The 21510-nt window shown below is 40.7% G+C and overlaps 1 protein-coding gene across 1 annotated transcript; it reads right to left on the bottom strand.

The window, feature by feature from the left end:
- Nucleotides 1-13369: 13369 nt before the first annotated feature.
- ccni2 (cyclin I family, member 2) lies at nt 13370-20773 on the bottom strand. Its single transcript, XM_020485904.2, has 7 exons — nt 20441-20773; nt 18483-18630; nt 18241-18375; nt 18082-18156; nt 17792-17932; nt 15958-16194; nt 13370-14313 (listed from the first exon to the last, which is right to left on the bottom strand). The coding sequence occupies exons 2-7, from the start codon at nt 18594-18596 to the stop codon at nt 13963-13965; spliced, it is 1053 nt and encodes a 350-aa protein (XP_020341493.1). The 5' UTR covers nt 18597-18630; nt 20441-20773; the 3' UTR covers nt 13370-13962.
- Between the last annotated feature and the right edge of the window lie 737 nt (nt 20774-21510).

The following is a 21510-nucleotide window of genomic DNA, read 5'->3' as shown; positions in this document are numbered from 1 at the left end:
TATAATAAATGGACAATATTTGTAGGGGATAATGTATTCTTCGTTAGGGGAAAATCTGTGGAGGTCCTGAGCTGGCGTGGTTACTCATGATCTGCGGTTTTGAGGCCAGTTGGACGTACTGCAAAATTCTCTCAAACAACATTGGAGGGGCTTTATGGTAGATTATAATTAAATTATCTGGCAACAGCTCTGCCTGACATTCCTGCAGACTGTATGCCAATTGCACGCGCCCTCAATTTGAGACATCTGTGGTATTGTGTTGTGTGACACAACTGGACATTTTAGTGGCCTTTTTATTGTCCCCAGCAAGGTGCACCTGTGTAATGATCATGCTGTTTAATCAGCTTTTTGATGCGCCACACCTGTCAGGTGGATGGATTATCTTGGCAAAGGATAAAACGCTCACAAACAGGGATGTAATCCAATTTGTGCACAAAATCTGAGAGAAATAAGCATTTTGTATGTATGAAATGTTTTATTTCAGTTCATGAAACGTGGGACCAGCGCTTTACATGTCACGTTTATATTTTTTGTCAGTGTAGATGTATTATATTATTGCTGACAGACACAAACCTCCCAATCAAACATGATTAAAAAATATTTTTATTATTGGGTTCTTAGCCAGACGTGATCAGAGGTAAGTTGCACTTTACCTTCGGCCTTTTAATATTATATTTCTGGAGTAAGAACTATTTCTAAGATATTCTACTGTTAATTGTGTTTTGAGGAGAAGTACAAATCAAATGGCTACTTAGCTAGCTTTGCCAAACCCAGAATCGGACAAAAAGTTGAATCTCCTGTTTTTAGCTTATATGATCTGTTAGTTGGTCAACTAGCGACCTTGTCATTGGCACAAAGCTTGAATAGATTCATCAGATGTGTGTGGAAGTAGCTATCATATAAGTAAACTGTCTAAGCTAGCTAGCTGTGTCAACCATGTAGGTAGCTAATGTTAGCTGGATCAATGGGTCAGTTCAGCTCAGCATCCTCCCACACATTTCTCACTCTTGCTCTTTCAAGGAAATAAAATACCCCTCAGTGGAAAGGAGATGTTTGGAAGATGAGGATACATTTCATAGCAGGTTAGGAAAAGGCAAAATGGAAAACACTTGACATCAATTTCATTCCATGGTGAAAATGTCTAATTTGCATACTGGTAACATAAATGGTGAAAATTTGGTATTGTTCATTCTGAGTGAAACATTTTACATCACACTTGGTGCAAATCTTTTTAGTATGATTTCACCATCACATACCTCAAATGATATTGTGACATGTATTTCTTCCAATGTCTGGAGTACCATTATGAAATTGTGCACATTGATAGATTAAGTCAATACTGAATTATCATAATTGAAACTGTAATTTACAGCCTACAGACTTTGTTTAATGTCAGTCTTCATGGGAGAGTACCTGTGCTGGGGGACATCTGCAAGATGGTGCTGTCAGGCTTTAATGATAGTGCTGTCAGGCTTTAATGACATTAATCTAAGTTGTCCTTTTGGTTTGCTGTCAGTTTATTTTTATATACCTTTATTTAACTAGGCAAGTCAGTTAAGAACTTATTCTTATTACTCTTCAGTGAGTCTTATTTTCAGTGATGGCCTAGGAACAGTGGGTTACCTGCCTTGTTCAGGGGCAGAACAACAGAGTTTTACCTTCTCAGCTCAGGGATATGAACTTGCAACCTTTTGGTTACTAGTCCAACGCTCTAACCACTAGGCTACCCTGCCACTCCATAGTTAAGTCGATTTCTGGCCGGATACTTTTTACTGTTACTTGAGTAGTTTAAGAAGTCAAATTTTACTTGAGCATATTACAATTAAGTGACAGTACTTTTACTTAAGTACAGATTTTCAGTACTCTACCCACCTCTGCAAATACTATAAAATGTGGGCGAGTAGCCGCATATGAAACACATTGGGCTTATTTTGGCGAGAGTGAGCCCTCTCACTTCGCCTCTTCCTCTCTGCCTTAGTCCTGCTTGCAACCAAAGTCTTTCAAGTGGAAACGTCTAGGAGCAACAACGGCTCAGCCGCAAAGTGCTAGGCCACACAAGCTCACAGGACAGGACAGGACCGCCGAGTGCTGAGGTGTGTAAAAACTGTCTCTCCTCGGTTTCAACACTCACTGAGTTCCAAACTGCCTCTGGAAGCAATGTCAGTACACGAACCCATGAAATTGGTTTCCATGGCCGAGCAGCCACACTAAGATCACCCTTGTTCGGGCCCCTTAGATCCAGCGAAGGGAAATCTCAACACTACAGCATACAATGACATTCTAGGCGATCCTGTGCCAACAAGATCATCAAGGACCTCAGCCATGGCCTATTCACCCAGCTATCATCCAGAAGGCAAGGTCAGTACAGGTGCATCAAAGCTGCACCGTTTCTTGACACAATGCCCAATTAACCTGGAAGACAGCCGCACCAATGTGTTGGAGGAAACACTGTGCACCTGGCAACCGTGTCAGCGCACTAGTGTGCGATGGGACAAGGACATCCCTGCCGGCCAAACCCTCCCCTGGCCCGCCACAGGAGTCACTAGTGTGCGATGGGACAAGGACATCCCTGCCGGCCAAACCCTCCCCTAACCCGGACGACGCTGGGCCAATTGTGCGCTGCCCCAAGGGTCTCCCGGTCACAGCTGGCTGCAACAGAGCCTGGACCCGAACCCAGAATCTCTAGTGGCACAGCTAACACCTTAGACCACTCGGGAGGCCGCTACCATCAGACTATTAAATAGCCATCATTAGCCGGCCTCCACCCAGGTGGCAGATAGCCTAGTGGTTAGAACGTTGGGCCAGTAACCGAAAGGTTACTGGATTAAATCCCAGAGCTGACAAGGTAAAAATCTTGTCGTTCTGCCCCTGAGCAAGGCAGTTAACCCACTGTTCCCCGGGCCTGAAGACGTGGATGTTGATTATGGCAGCCCCCCACACCGCTCTGAATCAGAGGGGTTGGGTTAAATGCGGAAGACACATTTGTTGGACAACTGACTAGGCACCCCCCCTTTCCGACCCTGAACTTAGTCCCTGTCACTAGCAATGTTTCCCAAACTTTATATTGACACCGAAAATATTTCAGGTCTGCTGAGCGCAAACTTGAACGTTGTGAAAATGATGTGCAACTTCCTGCTTGGATAACACTAAGGCTTTACCCACTTTAAGTTTGTTTTAACAGTGGCTTTATGCTACTGTGGCTATTTGATCATAATGTAGGCCTACCAGTGTCGCCTACCATCAAAAACAATGGAGAAAATGCATCCCATAACATTTTAGCATGGAAATGGCTGTTCTATCATTCAGTCTACAGTAACAGCCAATGTGTGGTGTTCAATGTAGGCCTACATTCCATGAGACTTTTGAAAAACAATATGTAGAATATTGTTTTTCAAAAGTCTCATGGAATGTAGACCTACATTGCTCTACGCTTGACATTAGGGTAACAAATGTTTGATGCAAGAAACCAATTAACAAAATAAAATGCATTGTTATTCCCTTACCATTATTACAGAGAAAAATAAATTATTCTACCCTCTGCCTATTGACTACTTAGCTTATTCAAGCCTGTCTCAAAATATCGCACTGGTCTGTGTAGAGTACGGGCTGAGTCGTGCGCAATAGAATCCTACCCCGATGCGTTCTTCCTACAACAAAATCTCTTGCATAGTTCGTTTTGTTTCGGTATGTTGCATTAAAAGTGGCTAATATCGCGTTGCTTCGATCACAATTGGCACAGTAAAGAAACATTGATAGTGTTAACTTCACTCAACTTTCTAGAATTTTCCCTGTTATCTCCATGGGCAAATCTCGAGCCCCTTGCCATGCGCTGATATTTTCTTCTGTTCTGCGTGGCAGTCCCGGGGGAGCTGGTCTGCAGTCTCGGACACGAGCCTAAGCTACCTCCGGGTTATTTAGCCCTACTGCCCTGTGTAGATAGACATGGAACACTAGTCACGTTAATAATGTTTAAACATGTGTAAACATACTGTTTTAGTACAAAAGCTGAAGAACATAAGCACATCCAGGTACGTTCCGCAGGTGCTGGAGTTGCAGGCAAACTCATGGAAAACAGAAATTAATGCGATGTCACTGAGTACTGCCCATATATATATATATATATATACATATATATATATATACATATATATATACATATATATATATATATATATACATATATATATATATAGGACCTTCCACCACCACCTGGGATATTGATGCCTGATGAAGACCTGAGGGTTGAAACGTTGTTAATAAATATCACCTGGGAGCATGAGCAGCAGTGTGCTGCATTTTCCTTTTTGTTTTACCCATTTCATATGTACAGTGTATTCAGACCCCTTCACATTTTGTTATGTTACAACTTTATTCTAAAATGGATGAAATAGTTTTTTTTCCCACTCATCAATCTACACACAATACCCCATAATGACAAAACAAAAACAGGTTTTAGACATTTTTGCAAATGTATTAAAAATAATACTATCACATTTACAGTTGAAGTTGGAAGTTTACATACACCTTAGCCAAATACATTTAAATGCAGTTTTTCAACAATTCCTGACATTTAATCCTAGTAAAAATTCCCTGTTTTTAGGTCAGTTAGGATCACCACTTTATTTAAAAAATGTGAAATGTCAGAATAATAGTAGAGAGAATGATTTATTTCAGCTTTTATTTCTTTCATCACATTCCCAGTACATACACTCAAATAGTATTTGGTAGCATTGCCTTTAAAATTGTTTAACTTGGGGCAAAAGTTCCACAAGCTTCCCACAATAAGTTGGGTGAATGTTGGCCCATTCCTCCTGACAGAGCTGGTGTAACTGAGTCAGGTTTGTAGGCCTCCTTGCTCGCACACACTTTTTTTAGTTCTGCCCATAAATTTTCTATAGGATTGAGGTCAGGGCTTTGTGATGGCCACTCCAATACCTTGACTTTGTTGTCCTTAACCTACTGGGACAAATCAACAGAAATCTCATAAATCAAAGTTCTCAAATATACATGTATTAGGCACCATTTTAAATATAGCCAGACGTGATCAGAGGTAAGTTGCACTTTACCTTCGGCCTTTTAATATTATATTTCTGGAGTAAGATAGCTATTTCTAAGATATTCTACTGTTAATTGTGTTTTGAGGAGAAGTACAAATCAAATGGCTACTTAGCTAGCTTTGGCAAACCCAGAATCTGACAAAAAGTTGAATCTCCTGTTTTTAGCTCATATGATCTGTTAGTTGGTAAACTAGCGACCTTGTCATTGGCACAAAGCTTGAATATGTATGTTTTGTTCGGTAAAGTTAATATTTATATCCGAAAATCGTATTTTACATTGGCGTGTTATGTTCAGAAGTTCCAAAACATGCAATGATATTGCAGAGAGCCACATGAATTCACAGAAATACTCATTATAAATGTTGCCGAAAATTCAAGTGTTATGCATGAAACGTTAGATACACTTCTCCTTAATGCAACCGCTGTGTCCGATTCTTTAATTTTTTTTTAGCATAATCTGAGAACAGTGCTCAGAGCCCAAATCAGCCAAAATAAATATCCTCCATGTTGCGCAGTCAACATTAGTCATAAATAGCTTTATAAATATTCACTTACCTTTGATGATCTTCATCAGAATGCACTCCCAGTAATCGCAGTTCCACAATAAATGCTTGTTTTGTTCGATAATGTCCATTTATGTCCAAATAGCTTCTTTTGTTAGGGCGTTTGGTAAACAAATCCAAAAGCGCGTTCAGGTCCAGTCGGACGAAAAATTCAAAAAGTTATGTTACAGGTCGAAGAAACTTGTCAAACTAAGTATGGAATCAATCTTTAGGATGTTTTTTATCATAAATGTTCAATAATGTTCCAACCGGAGAATTCCATTGTCTAGAAAAACAATGGAATGAGAGATACCTCTCACGTGAAATGCGCGTGACTGAGAACGAGGCTGCTGGCAGACCCCTTAGGCAAACAGCTCCCATCCGGCCCCCCTTCACACGAGAAGTCTGAAACAACGTTCTAAAGACGGTTGACATCTAGTGGAAGCCCTAGGAAGTGCAAAATAACCCATATCCCACTGTGAATTCGATAGGGGCTGAGTTCAAAAACTACAAACCTCAGATTTCCCACTTCCTGTTTGGATTTTTTCTCAGGTATTTGCCTGCCATATGAGTTCTGTTATATTCACAGACATCATTCAAACAGTTTTAGAAACCTCAGAGTGTTTTTGATCCAATACTAATAATAATATGCATATATTAGCATCTGGGACTGAGTAGGAGGCAGTTCACTCTTGGCACGCTATTCATCCAAGAGTGAAAATGCTGCCCCCTATCCCAAGAAGTTAAGCCATTTTGCCACAACTTTGGAAGTATGCTTGGGGTCATTGTCCATTTGCGAACATGCTTTATCTTCCTGACTGATGTCTTGAGATGTTGCTTCAGTATATCCACATCATTCTCCTCCCTCATGATGCCATCTTTTGTGAAGTTCACCAGTCCCTCCTGCAGCCAAGCACCCCCACAACATGATGCTGCCACCCCCTTGCTTCACGGTTGGGATGGTGTTCTTCGGCTTGCAAGCCTCCCCCTTTTTCCTCCAAACATAACGATGGTCATTACGGCCAAACAGTTCTATTTTTGTTTCATCAGACCAGAGGACATTTCTCAAAAAGTATGATATTTGTCCCCATGTGCAGTTGCAAACCGTAGTCTGGCTTTTTTATGGCAGTTGTGGAGCAGTGGCGATATAGGATATGTGGATATAGATACTTTCATACCCGTTTCCTCCAGCATCTTCACAAGGTCCTTAGCTGTTGTTCTGGGATTGATTTGCACTTTTTACACCAAAGTACGTTCATCTCTAGGAGACAGAATGCGTCTCCTTCCTGAGCAGTATGACGGCTGCGTGGTCCATGAGGTTTATACTTGCGTACTATTGTTTTTACAGATAAACGTGGTACCTTCAGGCATTTGGAAATTGCCTCCAAGGATGAGTCAGACTTGTGGTCTACAATGGGTTTTTTTCTGAGATCTTGGATGATTTCTTTTGATTTTCCCATGATGTCAAGCAAAGAGGCACTGAGTTTGAAGGTAGGCCTTGAAATATATCCTCAGGTACACCACCAGTTGACTCAAATGATGTCAATTAGCCAATCAGAAGCTTCTAAAGCCATGACATAATTTTATGGAATTTGCCAAGTTGTTTTCCAAACTTCTGACCCACTGGAATTGTGATACAGTGAGTTATAAGTGAAACAATCTGTCTGTAAACAATTGTTGGAAAATTACTTGTGTCATGCACAAAGTAGATGTCCTAACCGACTTGCCAAACTATAGTTTGTTAACAATAAATTTGTGGAGTGGTTGAAAAACGATTTTTAATGACTACAACCTAAGTGAATGTAAACTTCCGACTTCAACTGTACATATTCAGACCCTTTACTCAGTACTTTGTTGAAGCACCTTTGGCAGCATTTCTTCAAGTCTCTGAATGTACTTGAGTGACCCAGCCAGAGCCCAGACTTGAACTGGATCAAACATCTCTGGAGAGACATGAAAATAGCTGTGCAGCGACGCTCCCCATCCAACCTGACAGAGCTTGAGAGGATCTGCAGAGAAGAATGGAACAATGACTACAAGCGTGGCACACCTGTATTTGGGGAGATTGTCCCATTCTTCTCTGCAGATCCTCTCGAGCTCTGTCAGGTTGGACAGGGAGCGTCGCTGCACAGCTATTTTCATGTCTCTCCAGAGATGTTTGATCCGGTTCAAGTCTGGGCTCTGGTTGGGTCACTCAAGTACATTCAGAGACTTGTCCCGAAGCCACTCCTGTGTTGTCTTGGCTGTGTGCGTAGGGTTGTTGTCCTGTTGGAAGGTGAACCTTCGCCCCAGGTTGAGGTCCTGAGCGCTCTGGAGCAGGTTTTCATCAAGGATCTCTCTGTACTTGGCTCCGTTCATCTTTCCCTTGATCCTGACAATTCTCCCAGTCCCTGCCGGTGATGCTGCCACCACCATGCTTTACCTTAGGGATGGTATTGGCCAGGTAATGAACGGTGCCTGGTTTCCTCCAGACGTGACTCTTGGCATTCAGACCAAAGAGTTTAATCTTGGTTTCATCATGATCTGAGTGTTTTAGGTGCCTGTTGGCAAACTCCAATTGGGCTGTCATGTGCCTTTTACTGAGGAGTGGCTTCAGTCTGGCCATAAAGGCCTGATTTGGTGGAGTGCTGCAGAGATGGTTGTCCTTCTGACCAAGGCCGATCTCCCCCGATTGCTCAGTTTGGCTGGGCAGTCAGCTCTAGGAAGAGTCTTGGTGGTTCCAAACTTCTTCCATTTAAGAATGATGGAGGCCACTGTGTTCTTGGGGACCTTCAATGCTACAGACATTTTTTGGTACCCTTCCCAAGATCTGTGCCTCGACAAATTCCTGCCTCTGAGCTCTATGGACAATGTTTTCGACCTCATGGCTTAGTTTTTGCTCTGACATGCACTGTCAACTGTGGGACCTTACATAGACAGGTGTGTGCCTTTCCAAATCATGTCTAATCAATTGAATTGAGCACAGGTGGACTCCAATCAAGTTGTAGAAACATCTCAAGGATGATCAATGGAAACCGGATGCACCTGAGCTCAATTTTGAGTGTCTTAGCAAAGTGTCTGAAAACTTAAATAAATAAGGTATTTATGTTTTTGAAGGTTTTATGCATTTGCGAAAATGTCAGAAACCTGTTGTCTCTTGTCATTATGGGGTATTGTGTGTAGGTTGAGGAGGAAAAAATGATAATTGAATCAATTTTAGAATAAAGCTGTAACGTAACTGTGGAAAGAGTGAGGGGGCTGAATACTTTCTGAATGCCCCGAATATGCTGTATTCTAGTCAAGTCCATCCTATTCAACTATTGCTGTACATACACTATTCTATCCATGTTTTCTTCAGATATACTATATATATATATATATATATATATATATATATATATCCAGTAAAAAGTTTGGACACACCTACTCATTCAAGGGTTTTTCTTTATTTTTGACTATTTTCTACATTGCAGAATAATAGTGAAGACATCAAAACTATGACTTAACACACATGGAATCATGTAGTATCCAAAAAACTGTAAAACAAATCAAAATACATTTGACATTCTTCAAAGTAGCCACCCTTTGCCTTGATGACAGCTATGCACACTCTTGGCGTTCTCTCAACCAGCTTCATTTCAATTAACAGGTGTGCCTTGTTAATTTGTGGAATTCCTTTCCTTAATGTGTTTGAGCAAATGAGTTGTGTTGTGACAATGTAGGGGTGGTATACAGAAGATAGCCCTATTTGGTAAATTATGGCAAGAACAGCTCAAACAAGCAAAGAGAAACGACAGCCCATCATTACTTTAAGACATGAAGGTCAATGCAGAACATTTCAAGGACTTTGAAAGTTTCTTCAAGTGCAGTCACAAAAACCATCAAGCGCTATGATGAAAATGGCTTTCATGAGGACCACCACAGGAAAGCAAGACCCAGAGTTACCTCTGCTGCGGAGGATAAGTTCATTTGAGTCAACTGCACCTCAGATTGCAGCCCAAATAAATGCTTCACAGAGTTCAAGTAACAGACACATCTCAACATCAACTGTTCAGAGGATACTGTGTGAATCAGGCCTTCATTATCGAATTGCTGCAAAGGAACGACTACTAAAGGACACCAATAAGAAAAAGAGACTTGCTTGGGCCAAGAAACATGAGCAATGGACATTAGACCAGTGGACATTTTTCCTTTGGTCTGGAGTCCAAATTTGAGATTTTTGGTTCCAACCGCTGTGTCTATGTCAAAATCAAATCAAATTTACTTATATAGCCCTTCTTACATCAGCTGATATATCAAAGTGCTGTACAGAAACCCAGCCTAAAACCCAAAACAGCAAGCAATGCAGGTGTAGAAGCACGGTGGCTAGGATAAACTCCCTAGAAAGGCCAAAACCTAGGAAAAAACCTAGAGAGGAACCAGGCTATGAGGGGTGGCCAGTCTTCTACTGGCTGTGCCGGGTGGAGATTATAACAGAACATGGCCAAGATGTTCAAATGTTCATAAATGACCAGCATGGTCAAATTAATAGTAATCACAGTGAACAGGTCAGGGTTCCATAGCCGCAGGCAGAACAGTTGAAACTGGAGCAGCAGCCAGGTGGACTGGGGACAACAAGGAGTCATCATGCCAGGTAGTCCTGAGGCATGGTCCTAGGGCTCAGGTCCTCCGAGAGAGAGAGGGAGAAAGAAATAGAGAATTAGAGAGAGCATACTTAAATTCACACAGGACACCGGATAAGACGGGAGAAATACTCCAGATATAACAGACTGACCCTAGCCCCCGACACATAACCTACTACAGCATAAATACTGGAGGCTGACACAGATGGGGCCAGGAGACACTGTGGCCCCATCCGATGGTATGGACAGTGCCAAACAGGCAGGATATAACCCCACCCACTTTGCCAAAGCACAGCCCCCACACCACTAGAGGGATATCTTCAACCACCAACTTACCATCCTGAGACAAGGCCGAGTATAGCCTACAAAGATCTCCACCACGGCACAACCCAAGGGGGGGCGCCAACCCAGACTCAACCTTCTCAAGTGACGCACAATGCCTAGGGACGGCATGGAAGAGCACCAGTAAGCCAGTGACTCAGCCCCTATAATAGGGTTAGAGGCAGAGAATCCCAGTGGGCCAGGCAGAGACAGCAAGGGCTGTTCGTTGCTCCAGTGCCTTTCCATTCACCTTCACACTCCTGGGCCAGACTACTCTTCAAAAGGTCCTATGATTGAGTGATGAGTCTTCAATAGACACTTCAAGGTTGAGACCGAGTCTGCGTCTCTCACATGGGTAGGCAGACCATAAAAATGGAGTTCTATAGGAGAAAGCCCTGCCTCCAGCTGTTTGCTTAGAAATTCTAGGGACAATTAGGAGGCCTGCGTCTTGTGACCGCAGCGTACGTGTAGGTATGTACAGCAGGACCAAATCGGAAAGATAGGTAGGACCAAGCCCATGTAATGCTTTGTAGGTTAGCAGTGAAACCTTGAAATCAGCCCTTGCCTTAACAGGAAGCCAGTGTAGGGAGGCTAGCACTGGAGTAATATTATCACATTTTTTGGTTCTAGTCAGGATTCTAGCAGCCGTATTTAGCACTAACTGAAGTTTATTTAGTGCTTTATCTGGGTAGCTGGAAAGTAGAGCATTGCAGTAGTCTAACCTAGAAGCAACAAAAGCATGGACCAACCTTTCTGCATCATTTTTGGACAGAACATTTCTGATTTTTGCAATGTTACGTAAATGGAAAAAAGCTGTCCTTGAAATAGTCTTGATATTTTCATCAAAAGAGAGATCAGGGTGCAGAGTAAGAGATGCGTGTGGGTGAACGTATGATCTCCGCATGTGTATTTCACACCGTAAAACATGGAGGCGGCGTTAGGGTGCGGGAGTGCTTTGCTGGTGACACTGTCTGTGATTTATTTAAAAGCGATACGCCATACCATCTGATTTGGGCTTAGTGGAACTATCATTTGTTTTTTAACAGGACAATGTCCCTACACATTTCCAGGCTGTGTAAGGGCTATTTTACAAATAAGGAGAGTGATGGAGTGCTGCATCAGATGACCTGTCCTCCACAATCCCCCTACCTCAACCAAATTGAGATGGTTTGGGATGAGTCGGACCGCAGAGAAGGAAAAGCAGCCAACAAGTGCTCAGCATATGTGGGAACTCCTTCAAGCCTGTTGGAAAAGGATTCCAGGTGAAGCTGGTTGAGAGAATGCCAAGTGTGCAAAGCTGTCATCAAGTCAAGGGGTGGCTACTTTGAAGAATCTCAAATATAAAATATATTTGTGATTTGTTTAACACTTTTTTGAGGACTACATGATTCCATATGTGTTATTTCATAGTTTTGATGTCTTCACTATTATTCTACAATGTAGAAAATAGTAAAAAATAAAAGCAAACCCTTGAATGAGTAGGTGTTCTAAGACTTTTGACTGGTAGTTTATGTGGGAACTCCTTCAAGACTGTTGGAAAAGCATTCCTCGTGATGCTGGTTGAGAGAATGCCAAGAGTGTGCAAAACTGTCATCAAGGCGAAGGGTGGCTACTTTGAAGAATATAAAATATATTAGTGATTAACAGTTTTTTGGTTACTACATGATTCCGTATGTGTTATTCCATAGTTTTGATGTCTTCACTATTATTCTACATTGTAGAAAATAGTCAACATAAAGGATAACTCTTGAATAAGTAGGTGTGTACAAACTTTTGACTGGTACTGTATTTCTACTACGGACTACTTGCTCCTCTTAATATTTCTACATTTCTTAATTCCATTCTTTTACTTTTTAGATTTGATATTACTGCACTGTTGGAGCAAGGAACACAAGCATTTCGTTACACCTGCAATAACATCTGCTAAACATTTATGCAACCAATAAAATGTGATTTGATTTGAACTTTGTGGCATCAGTTTGGAAAAGGCCCTTTCCAGTTCTAGCATGACAATGCCCCCGCTGTGCACAATGCGAGGTCCAAACAGAAATGGTTTGTCGATCGGTGTACAAGAAGTTGACTGGCCTCCACAGAGCCCTGACCTCAACCCTGTCGGACACCTTTGGGAGGAATTAGAATGCCAACTGCGAGCCAGTCCTAATTGCCCAACATCAGTACCCGACCTCACTAATGCTCTTGTGGCTGAATGGAAGCAAGTCCCTGCAGCAAGCAGTTGTCCACATACTGTTGGCCATGTCGTGTATGTGAAAACACCCTAAGATAGCAAGCCATGATCCCAAGGACTTTGACTGCCTCAGAACGGAGAAAGAGAACTGCTCATGTTTAGCCAATCGCAAGGCTCATTTGAATTTCCTGTTGCATCAGAAAAGTTATCTGCAACGAGAGAGATTTAAGTTAAGATCTGGCATCTGTACACTAATTATATAAGTTGTAGACCAACAGAACAAAATGGAGAGAGCCCATCTTAGCCTTACAGTAAAAAGTATAACCCTCTTCTATTAAGAAGTAAACAAGAGTGAAAGAGGAAGTTGCTGTGTGCGTTCTCCCCCACCACATGATTTACAACAAAAAAGTTTACGAAAGGCTGGTACATTGTGGTCTTGAACCAACCTGAAGTAGAACAGAGAGCTGTCATCCATTTACCATGAACAATTGAAACAGCAGACTTCATAGAATTTGTGCATAGAATACATTATTTTTTTTCAGGGTCTACATACAACTTTTAAGGTTATGATGGGCAGAAAGTGATGGATACATGTGGACAGCTTATTGAAAACTCATAGATCTTCTTGTTTCAGTTACAAAAGAAGAGATGGTGGTCATGAAATTGAATGTTTGTCATAGCTTTTATTCTGGAGATAACATAACAGTAACATAGCTGCCTTTTCTGACAACCAAAGAGATAAGAAATGAACGCTTTTCACTTTGGAAAACAGTGTAACATCAACGACGGAACACGATTTACTTTATAACTTCACAAAAAAAAAAAGTATTTCACAGTTGAAAGTACTACAATACTCCACTGTATAACTATAACACATCAGTTCAATGTGGTAAGTAAAGAGGCACGTTATAACAGTTCCACACATTGAGATGTGACTAGCTTTAAAATGAAAGAATTTCATGTCTTTGCTGCACTGTCATTTGTAATCAAAGCATTTTGTAAAAGTAGCTATAGTGATTAACTTGTTTGAAAGGTCAACAGAACAAACATGTTTTAGTACAACAAAGTAAAAACAAAAGATGAGTCTTGAAAAATATAATTATAAAATTATATGTATATAAAAAGCTCCTCTAAATATCAAAGTGCTGAATAGGTCATGGAAGAGGCAATACCAAGTTCCTGACAAGGTATTCTTGGTCCTCAACTAAATAAAAACAATCCCAAACACATGCAGACAGGTTCAGTCCAACAGGATATTAGCTCACAGCAGGGTGGAGAGGTGGGCAGGGGGACACATTCTTCTGGTTGGCCTCATGGAGGATATTAGTATCACTGTCCCCGTCGACCTCCAGAGCCAACCCCTCATTGTATAGGCACCTAAAACCATCGTAGAACTTGTCTGTATCCCCCTCCCCCTGGCTTCCTTTTCCCCTCCTGGTCTGCCCGAGACCCGGTTTGCCCGCAGGCTCCCAGGACACCTCATCCTGAAGCTTGGTCATCTTGGTGCTGTCAAATATGTACACTGCATTGGCTGGTAGGGAGAATTCCAGGCTGGTGAGGTATTCGTCCACCATCTCCTTGCAGTGGATGAACTCCATGCTCTGAATCTGGAGCAGAAAAACACACAGTGATTTCCTCAGACATGGCAAACAGGTTTAGTAAAAATAAAAACACCTTATGACAAATGTCGATTGTGTGGGTTCCATTGTTTTTAACTCAACTGTAATAAAAAATAAGATTGAAATATAGAAAAATGTTATGGACGGCAATGTTTTTTTTTTTGCCACGAATGTACAAATACAAAGACAAAAGAAAAGTGAGAAAAAAGGTGTTATTGTGAACTGAAAGAAAGATTTATTAGTACCTGTCAAAGGTTTGGACACCTACTCAGTTTTTTATTTTTTATTTATTTATACTATTTTTCTACATTGTAGAATAATAGTGAAGACATCAAAACTATGAACAGCTAAAATGAGAAAAGAGAAACGACAGTGCATCATTACTTTAAGACATGAAGGTCAGTCAGTACAGAACATTTTAAGAACGTTGAACGTTTCTTCAATTGCAGTTGCAAAAACCATCAAGCGCTATGATGAAACTGGCTCTCATGAGGACTGCCACAGGAAAGAAAGACCCAGAGTTACCACTGCTACAGAGGATAAGTTCATTAGAGTTACCAGCCTCAGATTGCAGCCCAAATAAATACTTCACAGAGTTCAAGTAGACACATCTCAACATCAACTGTTCAGAGGAGACTCAGGCCTTCATGGTCGAATTGCTGCAAAGAAAAGACCACTAAAGGACACCAATTAGAAGAAGAGACTTGCTTGGGCCAAGAAACATGAGCAATGGACATTAGACCGGTGGAAATCTGTCCTTTGATCTGATGAGTCCAAATGTAATATTTTTGGTTCCGTCTTTCCGAAGCAGAGTAGGTGAATGGATGATCTTTGCATGTGTGGTTCCCATCGTGAAGCATGGAGGAGGTGTGATGGTGCTTTGCTGGTGACATTATCTTTGATTTATTTCGAATTCAAGGCACACTTACCCAGCATGGCTACCACAGCATTCTGCATTGATACACCATCCAGTCTGGTTTGCGCTTAGTGGTACTATCATTTGTTTTTCAACAGGACAATGACCCAACACACCTTCAGGCTGAGTAACAGCTATTTGACCAAGGAGAGTGATGGTGCTGCATCAGATGACCTGGCCTCCACAATCACCCGACTTCAACCCAATTGAGATGGTTTGGGATGAGTTTGATCGCAGGGTGAAGGAAAAACAGCCAACAAGTCCTCAGCATATGTGGGAACTCCTTCAAGACTGTTGGAAAAGCATTCCAGGTGAAGCTGGTTGAGAGAATGCCAAGAGTGTGTAAAGCTGTCAAAGGCAAAGGGTGGCTACTTTGAAGAATCTCATAAAATATATATATATATATATATATTTTTTTTTTTAAACACTTTTGGGTTACTACATGATTCCATGTGTTATTTCATAGTTTTGATGTCTTCGCTATTATTCTACAATGTAGAAAATATTACAATCAAAGAAAAACCCTGCGATGAGTAGGTGTGTCAACTTTTGACTTGTAATATGGTCCAACATACTTCCCTAATGTTTACTTACATGAGCACCAACTTGGTTGCATAATTACACTGCAAACACAAAAGCATGACAGCAAACAGCCAAGTGTTTTGAACAGTGTGAGGGGTGGTGATAGCGCCATTGGGAGATGTGGCGTGTCTTACCTGTGCTTTCTTCAGCAGATCGGTAAAGACTGAGAACCAGTCTGGGGTGAGCCTCTCCAACTCCAAGGTAATGATGGCCAAGGCTAGTGTGGAGCCCTTGAACTGTGATAGCTGGTGGCAGGCCATACAGTGCTGCACCTGCCTAGTCCACAATGCCGCCTGGAGGCAAGGCCTCTTCTGAGAATGAGCACCCACAGACGAAAGGTGGGGGTGGCCAGAGATCAACAGGGCATGGAACTGCAATAATCACAAAATACAGAAGATGGAGACCATCATTAATACATATCCACTGTTTCATTCATTCGTCACAATTCATACCGATCACGGACAACTTTCCACATCTTCTCTTTAACAGCCATTCCCATATTACATTATCTTCTTAGTAACACCCCCCATCTGCCCCCTTTCCTTGCCTGGGGTGTGATGCCCTCTTTGCTGTGTGCAGTGCTAGTCTGTCTCCCTGTTTTAAGACTGTTAGTGTAAAAACAACATGGGGGGCTACATTTGTAATGCCCAAACCTTTTTTTTCTCTTCTTTGTCACAAAATTGTGAATGCATTTGCATGTCTCCACTCTTTAGCAAATAGTCAGCCATGTTGTTTGAGCAAAGGAAAAAAACTTTAGAATTTCAGGTTGTCGTTTAAACAGATCTAGTGGAAATGTTGAAAGAGCTCATCTTTGAATCCACAGCTCAATCATACAACTGTGTTATGGTTGAAAGTATGTGACAATATTCCTGTAGTACCCATTGTTGTTTGAAAGACAATGGCGATATGACCACTATTTCGGTTGCTGAATGCAAAGTACATTTTCAGGGGAATGTAATTGTTGGAAAGTTTATTTGAAAAGTATTAGAGAATTTATTTTTATTTAACTAGATTTTCTTTGTATCATGTTTCTTTTTTGAATTCTACAATACTTGTATTTTTGTAATAAACCTATTGTGAGCTAGGACAATATGGAATAGTTCTTATGGATTAAACTATAATCTACTCACAACTAACTGGTGAGACATTCATCAATCTCTGAAATGTTTCAGTATTCAGAACAATCTTATGTTGTAATTTGAGGAAATTCTCACATTGGCTCTGGTGTGAAACAATGAAACTGCCCTAAAAGTTTTACTTCACACCAATAGAATTCTGTTCAAGGATGTTGGCCAATGGTTGTGGTTTGCCATGGTAACATTGCAGAGACGTCTACTACTAGACTTAAGGATGAAATATGTCTGGTAATAGTTAGTCTTTGATGCTTATTTGACTTCCAGTTTGTGGTGTGTAGTATAAAGTATGGATCTTTCCAAGATGTCAAACTCCAGTGTGCCATAAACAATCTATACAGCATTGCATTTTTTAAATGAAAATAAATATGCATACATGACAGCACAGTACTAGTCCAATTAATCTAATTTGATTTAACCTTTTTAAACTAGGCAAGTCTAGGCAAATTCTTATTTATGTTAAGATTGTAATTGGAAGTGGGTTAGGGTTGGACAAATGATATCTTAAAAGCCTCTCCTCTTGTTAAATAACAGGGTTCTACTTTCTGCTTTACTACTGGAGGTAAATCAGATAAGTGCCTTGGCTTGATCTAAGCTCTAAATTGCACTTAATCACTAAGTTTTAGATGACCGCTTGTCAATGGTTTCAGGTGTGGACAGATACATATCACAGGTGGACACAAGTCAAATCAATGCACAATTTCTAGGACCAATACTCTTATCGGGGGGAAGTTAACATTGGCCATCTTTGACAAGATAAAGCGTGTGTTCCCTTGTGCTTTTGTACCGTGTTTGAGCCTGTCAAAGCAGTGAGGACGTGTTCACGGCTACTTACGATGTGAATGAAGTCGATTGGCGTTGCGGTATACAGGTCCCAGCTCAGCTTATCTAGTATGATCCTCTCCATGCGAAGAATCTCCGCTGTTGAAAAGTTGCATCCGCTCTGCACAACAAGGCCCTTGACTGATCCAATCACCTGTTTCAACAGACATCAGCAAGGGAGCAAATAAACATATTGTATTAAACTAGAGTTGTGTTTTATTTTGATTTATAAGAAAGAATAAACTTATATGTTCACTATGTTCAATTATGTTTTGCTAAACTTCCAAGAGATAAAAATCCCACCTCATCCTCCTCATTGATTTTTGCTGAGAGAATCAGAGAGGTGAAGGCGATACACTTCAGGTATTTGGGCGGGGCCTGAAACAGAAGGTGATTTAGCACCTCTAGAATTTAGCAGAATGTGAGCTGTGAATTATTTTCAAGAACAGAGGATTTCCATACCTTCACTGTTGCTAGAAGTCTATTCAGAACACAGACTCCGAGAGCAAATGTTTCTTGACAGAAGTTGAACAGTCTGCACATTTCACCCAGCCACAGGATCACATCTTGCAGTTGGAATGGGGTAATGTCAGTACCCTGTGTGCGATGGAAAGAATCAAGAGGTCAGAACTTTGCAGGGGTGTGTGGTGAATGTGTCAGACTGTGTCAAACATTAGGCTCAGTCAAGATGGTAGCCCATATACCTGAATGCAGCTGTTCTTGAAGACTGGCACTTTCCAGAGGCGCATCTCCCTGCCCAGTGCATCCTCCAATAACGCCACCAACCGTTGGTTCTCTGCAGCTCCTGGGTTCTTCATTGTGACCTTGGTGCCGGCCAGGGTTCTCCACCACCTAAGAAGGACACACCACGTAGTGTTACAGGCCATGCCATTTACAGTGGGAGAATGAAATGGATCACAGCTAAACACAACGTCATAGGTTGCATTGAAAGTCAAAGTCATAGATACTTTGCAACAAAACCTTTTCTGAAATGTCCAATCAATAGTCCAAGGTTCTCCTTTCTTCTTCACAAAGGGTTAATCTAATGTCACTTTCCCCAGGCTAGAAATTTCTAATTTGGATAGTCTAACTCTAAACAGCTGATTTCTTAGCAGAATGTGTCAACCAGTGGAGTAAAGTACTTAAGTAAAAATACTTTAAAGTACCACTTAATACGTTTATTGAGGTATCTGTACTTCACTACATTCCCTAAGAAAACATTGTACTTTTTACTCCAAACATTTTCCCTGACAACCCAAAGTACTAGTTATATATATATATATATATATATATTGAATGCTTAGCAGGACAGGAAAATTGTGAAATTCACACACTTATCAAGAGAACACGTGGTCATCCTTACTGCCTATGTTCTGGCAGACTCACTAAACACAAATGCATCTTTTGTAAATAATGTGAGTGTTGGAGTGTGCCCCTGGCTATCTGGAAATTTGCTTTGCTTAATATAAGGAATATGAAATGATTTCGATACTTTCGATACTTAAGTATATTTTCAAAATTAAGTATCAAAAATAAATGTAAGTATATTTAAAACCAAATACTTTTACTCAAATAGTATTTTACTGGGTGACTTTCACTTTTACTTGAGTAACTTTCTATTAAGGTATCTATACTTTTACTCAAGTATGACAATTGGGTACTTTTTCCACCACTTGTGTCAACATAATCAGCCTGGTTGTCTCATAGACTAGACTTAACATAGACACTCATTAGTACATGTTAGGTTTGGAATAGTTACATAAAACAGAAGGTTACTTAAAGCTGGGACCCTACAAAATTAACATAGAAATGTGACTAAAGGTCATTCTAGTCGAACGTAAGTCTAGGCGGTAGATCTGTTCTATGTGTACTATTTCTATGCTTCCCATTATTAAGTTTCATTTTTGCGTCTTTTACTTTCGGTGTTGTACACCAGTTTCAAACATATGAAAATACAATAATTTTGGTTATGGATGGGTAGGTGTGTAACTCGAACGTCTGGTAACTCAAATGTTGCGTATTCGAATCTTATCACAGACATCTTTAGCAACTACTTACTAATTTTTTTTGCAGCTACTTAACATGTTAGGTAACCCTTCCTGACCACCTAGCTAATGTTAGCCACAACAAAATTGGAATTCCAAAAATATCAAACATATTGCAAATTCTTAATATATTGTACCAATTGCAATTCGTAAAATATACGAATTGTAATTCGTGACATATAATACGAAATGGATGACGGACGACATCCACAAATGAATACATACGAAACCTAACATATCATTCTAAATGGACGGCAATATATTTACATGTACTATGTTAAGTCTACCCCTGAGTCAGGTTGCAGCAATGGATCGTACTTAAGCACCGAAGGGATTTTTCAACAGTGTACAAAAACACACAGCGCTCCATTGATAGATTGACTAGGCAGGAAATCATGAAAAAAGCGTTACATTTTTGTTAAGGCACGCCATTTTTAGATTTTCGTATGCTGTGTGCAACAATTTTGCACATTCATAAGTTATTAACTTTTGCTTGTGCATAAAAACAGAAGACATATGGGCGGGATAGTGAACAGCTGCAACTGAAGTCTTGTTTTGCATCTCAGATGCTGCCGTGATATCGTTCTACCCTTTATTTCTTCAATTAGTCTTCTTACCTTTCGAAATGCAGATATGTTCTTCGACAACAGGCGCATTTATATTCAGATTTTAATCGTCCATGTTTACCAAAGCAAGATTATTCAACCAAACAAGATGGAATGTGTCAGTAACAATAGTACAGGATCTCCTCGCAATCTAGTACACAACCAAATAAAAGACACATACTTAATTTCATACAGCCTTATACGGATGTATAAACACTACATAAAAACGATAAAATGAAGACGGCACATAAGAGAGAAACAACATCTAGCCCAGCAGCGACTGTTTTGAACGCCCCTGACTCCGCCTATCTTTTCATCATGTCGGTAATAAAACATTGTGTTAGTGGGGCAAACATACGGGATCCGTTATACAAAATGGTCGAGCCTCCACCGAAAATGTCCCTTACAACATGTATTGTAAATTACTATTAAGTAATATTATTTGGGCTACGCTACTTTTATCATGTGCATGAAACCAGTCGTCTGATTTTGGGCATTGTGTTTCAAACAATGAAACCTTATCAGGTTGTGTTCCTTCTGCAGCACTCTCTGAGCCAGAGACAAAGGAGACATAACATTATGAGGGCCCCCAGCCCCTATAACAGTGGCCCGACGTTGTGGGTAGGCTAAGCTTGTCTGTTGTTCTCCCTCAAGCACTAGGCTTTCATTTAATAAATTACCATAATTCTATATGTTTTTTAATGAACAAGAATACAACACAAAAACAACTGTAAGCATAGATTTTGTTAGGCTACTGCATAGAGGATGACCATCGACAGACATTACATAAATCAGTTACCACAAAACAAGTAGGCCTAATACCGCTGTTGCAGAAATGAATATTAGCCATAGATAACATTTCTAGTGAAGAGTGCACTTGCAGCCTGCAATTCGGGGTGTTCCTGCATCTATACTTCTATTGGTAAATGTTTAAGCTAGGACAGGTGGGAGGTGAGGGCACTCCAATACAGTAGGTGGCGTTAATTGCACAATAATGTTGGATACCAGCCACCGATAAACCCCACAGAAGAAGAGGCTGGGGCGACAATGGTAACTACACCATTAGACAGTGTCCTTTGTTC

Source organism: Oncorhynchus kisutch, linkage group LG6, assembly GCF_002021735.2.
Source record: "Oncorhynchus kisutch isolate 150728-3 linkage group LG6, Okis_V2, whole genome shotgun sequence".
Taxonomy (NCBI): domain Eukaryota; kingdom Metazoa; phylum Chordata; class Actinopteri; order Salmoniformes; family Salmonidae; genus Oncorhynchus; species Oncorhynchus kisutch.
This window is presented reverse-complemented; position numbering and strand designations above follow the sequence as displayed.

Coding starts and splice junctions, on each gene's coding strand:
- ccni2 (XM_020485904.2), bottom strand. CDS start 18,596: ATGAAGAACCCAGGAGCTGCAGAGAACCAACGGTTGGTGGCGTTATTG. Junction 17,933..18,081: donor AAATCAATGAGGAGGATGAG/GTGGGATTTTTA, acceptor CTGTTGAAACAG/GTGATTGGATCAGTCAAGGG. Junction 14,314..15,957: donor ATCTGCTGAAGAAAGCACAG/GTAAGACACGCC, acceptor TTTCTGCTCCAG/ATTCAGAGCATGGAGTTCAT.